Here is a 3,815-nt window from a genome sequence, read left to right as displayed (position 1 = left end):
CCCCCTCCCCTCGCGCAGCTGGCTGGGCGCAAGATGCTGGCAGGCGAGACCCCCGGTGGCGCCGCGGAGAAGCTGTACATGATCGTGGGCTTCGAGGTCGTGGCCTGCTCCATCGCGCGCGAGCCCGGCAAGCCCTTGGCCAACGTTCCCTGCCCGCAGTCCTACGAGGACCCCAGCGCGCCCAAGGCCCAAGAGGTCAAGGAAGGTGGGGCGGGGGGGGAGGGGGAAGGGTAGTGGGCATCGTGGCCTCTGCTTGGGTGTGAGGCAGGTCGCAGAGCAGGGAGACGGCGGGGGGCGGGGGGCAGGCGGGCACCGTCTCGAGGCTTGCCTCGCACTGGTCCCTGGAAGTGATCCGGGTGTGTCACACACCTCCCCCCCCCCCCCACCCGGACATCCCCACCCTCCTGCCCCGCCCAGGCGCCCGCATCGTGTACACCTATGACGTCTACTGGGACACGAGCGACATCACCTGGGCCTCGCGCTGGGACGCGTACCTGCGCATGCCCGGCGGGCGTGTGCACTGGTTCTCCATCCTCAACTCGCTCATGGTGGTGGTGGTCATGTCGTGCATCGTGGCTCTGATCACGCTGCGCACCATCCGCCGCGACCTGGCGCACTACGAGGCCCTGCTGGTGGACGGCGGGGCGGCCGGCCCCGGCGCGCCCCCGCCCGAGGCGGAGGAGTCGGGGTGGAAGATGGTGGGCGGCGACGTTTTCCGCGCGCCCCCCGACACCCTGTCCCTGGCGGTGCAGGTGGGGTCGGGGGTGCAGATCCTGGCCAGCGCGGGGGTGACCCTGCTCTTCGCCTCGCTGGGCTTCCTGTCCCCCGCCGCGCGTGGCTCGCTGCTCACCGCCGCGCTGGCCATGTACCTCCTGCTCTCCGTCGCGGCGGGCGCGGCGGCCGTCTGGCTCTGGGGCGTGGCCAACCGCACCTATGAGGGCTGGCACAAGGTGCGCGTGGGTGGGTGGATGGGAGGGGGGGTCCCCACGATGCGGACTGGGTCGCGTGGTTGACGTCACAATGCACTCCCTGAAGCCTCCACCCCACCCCCACCGCAACTTCTCCCCTTCCACTCTGCACAACCCCTCCCCACCACCCTCCCCCTTTTTCACACGCGCGCACACACACACACTCTCTCTCTCTCACTCACCCCAACTCCCCAACCCCCCAAGTACACAGGTGTGCTGGCGCGTGGCCTGCTTCTTCCCCGGCGTGACCGTGGCGGTGCTCACCGTGCTCAACATGTTCCTGTGGTACACGGGGTCGGCGGGCACCATCCCCCTGGGCTTCTTCTTCTCCATCATCTTCCTTTGGCTCCTGGTCAGCATCCCGCTGGCCTACGGCGGCGGTGCACTGGCCGCGCGCCGCGACATCGCGCCCTGGCCCTCCCGCACCAACCAGATCCCGCGCCACATCCCCGCCCCGCACTGGGCCTCCCACCCGCTGGTCCTCTTTGTCGCGGCAGGCCTGCTCCCCTTTGGCACCATCTTCGTGGAGCTCTACTTTGCCATGACCAGCCTGTGGCAGGGCTACTTCTACTACATCTTCGGCTTCCTGGCCCTGGTCGCGGCGCTGACCCTCATCATTACCATCGAGGTCAGCATCGTCTGCACCTACGTCCAGCTGTGCGCCGAAGACTACCTATGGTGGTGGCGCTCCTACCACCGCGGCGGCTCCGTCGCCGCCTACGTCGCCATCTACTCCGTCGGCTTCCTGTTCAACACCCTGCACAACCTCTCCGGCTTCGTCCCCGTCGTCCTCTACCTCGCCTACACCGGGCTCATGGCCTGGTGCATGTTCCTGGCAAGCGGCACAATCGGCTTCCTCTCCTCCTACCTCTTCACCTACAAGATCTTCGAGTCGGTGAAGGCCGACTGAGGGCTGGAGGAGAGGGGGAGGGGGGGAAGTCCAAGTGGGATGGAGGGTGCGAGGAGGAAGCTCGGACCAACGTTTGTTGTGGCAAGGAGCGCGTCATGCTCCCTGCAGCGTCAATGACCGGCCCAGGGGGCGCCCACCTGAAGAGAGCTCTGTGCTCGAACAGGCGCCCCCCTGCAGTGATACACCTGCTCATGTGCACTCACCCCAACTCCCCAACCCCCCAAGTACACAGGTGTGCTGGCGCGTGGCCTGCTTCTTCCCCGGCGTGACCGTGGCGGTGCTCACCGTGCTCAACATGTTCCTGTGGTACACGGGGTCGGCGGGCACCATCCCCCTGGGCTTCTTCTTCTCCATCATCTTCCTTTGGCTCCTGGTCAGCATCCCGCTGGCCTACGGCGGCGGTGCACTGGCCGCGCGCCGCGACATCGCGCCCTGGCCCTCCCGCACCAACCAGATCCCGCGCCACATCCCCGCCCCGCACTGGGCCTCCCACCCGCTGGTCCTCTTTGTCGCGGCAGGCCTGCTCCCCTTTGGCACCATCTTCGTGGAGCTCTACTTTGCCATGACCAGCCTGTGGCAGGGCTACTTCTACTACATCTTCGGCTTCCTGGCCCTGGTCGCGGCGCTGACCCTCATCATTACCATCGAGGTCAGCATCGTCTGCACCTACGTCCAGCTGTGCGCCGAAGACTACCTATGGTGGTGGCGCTCCTACCACCGCGGCGGCTCCGTCGCCGCCTACGTCGCCATCTACTCCGTCGGCTTCCTGTTCAACACCCTGCACAACCTCTCCGGCTTCGTCCCCGTCGTCCTCTACCTCGCCTACACCGGGCTCATGGCCTGGTGCATGTTCCTGGCAAGCGGCACAATCGGCTTCCTCTCCTCCTACCTCTTCACCTACAAGATCTTCGAGTCGGTGAAGGCCGACTGAGGGCTGGAGGAGAGGGGGAGGGGGGGAAGTCCAAGTGGGATGGAGGGTGCGAGGAGGAAGCTCGGACCAACGTTTGTTGTGGCAAGGAGCGCGTCATGCTCCCTGCAGCGTCAATGACCGGCCCAGGGGGCGCCCACCTGAAGAGAGCTCTGTGCTCGAACAGGCGCCCCCCTGCAGTGATACCCCTGCTCATGTGCACCCCCCCCCCCCCCCCTACTTCTCTCCGGGAGAGAGCACTCCCTCTTTTGTGAAACCTGGCCTGGGACCCCCCGCTTGTGCCCCACCAAGCATGCGTCGTGTGTAAGTGCAGCGCAGACCCAACCAGACATGGGACAGCCCATCTGACGGTCGCGATGTGTGTACATGGGCGCTGCAGATGCCGCGTGCCGACATCTTGGGCAAAGAATGGGGAAGAGGGGGAGGGGCAGTAGCCAGGGGGAGCAAGGGGGGGTGGGAGTGGGGGAATGTGGGTGGGGACATGCCCCTATTGGTCCGCAGGCAGCGCGGAGCGAGTTTTTCGGTTGGGATGAATGGGGTTTGCTTTACTAATTGAAGCAGAAGACGGGGTCCTTCGAGTTGCAGCCGCCGTCGTAGTCGATCTGGACCATCATGCAGCCCTTGTAGCCATACTGGACGGGGATCTTCCACGACCCAGACGTGCACAGGCCCTTCTGCTGCGCGTAGTTGACGCCGCACAGGATCTCCTGGTTGTAATTGTTTGGGTTGGGATCATACTTGATCACCTTGACCTCACGGATGGAGGACTTGCCGTTGGTGTAGGTCCAGTAGCCATTGCTGTCCACGGTGACCCCACCCTCGCAGGGATCAGAGGAGGTCTGGGACAGGACCACAGCCGGCGGGGAGGGGCTGGGGCTGGGGGAGGGCTGGGGCTGGGAGATGGGCTGGGAGACGGGCTGGGAGACGGGCTGGGGCTGGGGGAGGGACGTGGGGCGTGGGAGACGGGCTGGGGCTGGGAGACGGGCTGGGAGACGGGCTGGGGCTGGCC

The 3,815-nt window shown here is 66.3% G+C and overlaps 1 protein-coding gene across 1 annotated transcript in view; it reads left to right on the top strand.

The window, feature by feature from the left end:
- Positions 1 to 2,809, top strand: part of F751_6584 (Transmembrane 9 superfamily member 4) — a gene marked incomplete at both ends in the record, with an annotated part of 5,304 nt that extends 2,495 nt beyond the window's left edge. The window contains 5 exons of the mRNA XM_011402285.1: positions 19 to 205; positions 418 to 632; positions 684 to 950; positions 1,180 to 1,863; positions 2,111 to 2,809. Of these exons, the coding sequence (XP_011400587.1) occupies positions 19 to 205; positions 418 to 632; positions 684 to 950; positions 1,180 to 1,863; positions 2,111 to 2,809 (2,052 nt within the window). The remainder of the gene's footprint in view (positions 1 to 18; positions 206 to 417; positions 633 to 683; positions 951 to 1,179; positions 1,864 to 2,110) is intronic.
- Positions 2,810 to 3,815: the final 1,006 nt, after the last annotated feature.

Source organism: Auxenochlorella protothecoides (genome assembly GCF_000733215.1).
Source record: "Auxenochlorella protothecoides strain 0710 unplaced genomic scaffold scaffold91, whole genome shotgun sequence".
Lineage (NCBI taxonomy): Eukaryota > Viridiplantae > Chlorophyta > Trebouxiophyceae > Chlorellales > Chlorellaceae > Auxenochlorella > Auxenochlorella protothecoides.
This window is presented reverse-complemented; position numbering and strand designations above follow the sequence as displayed.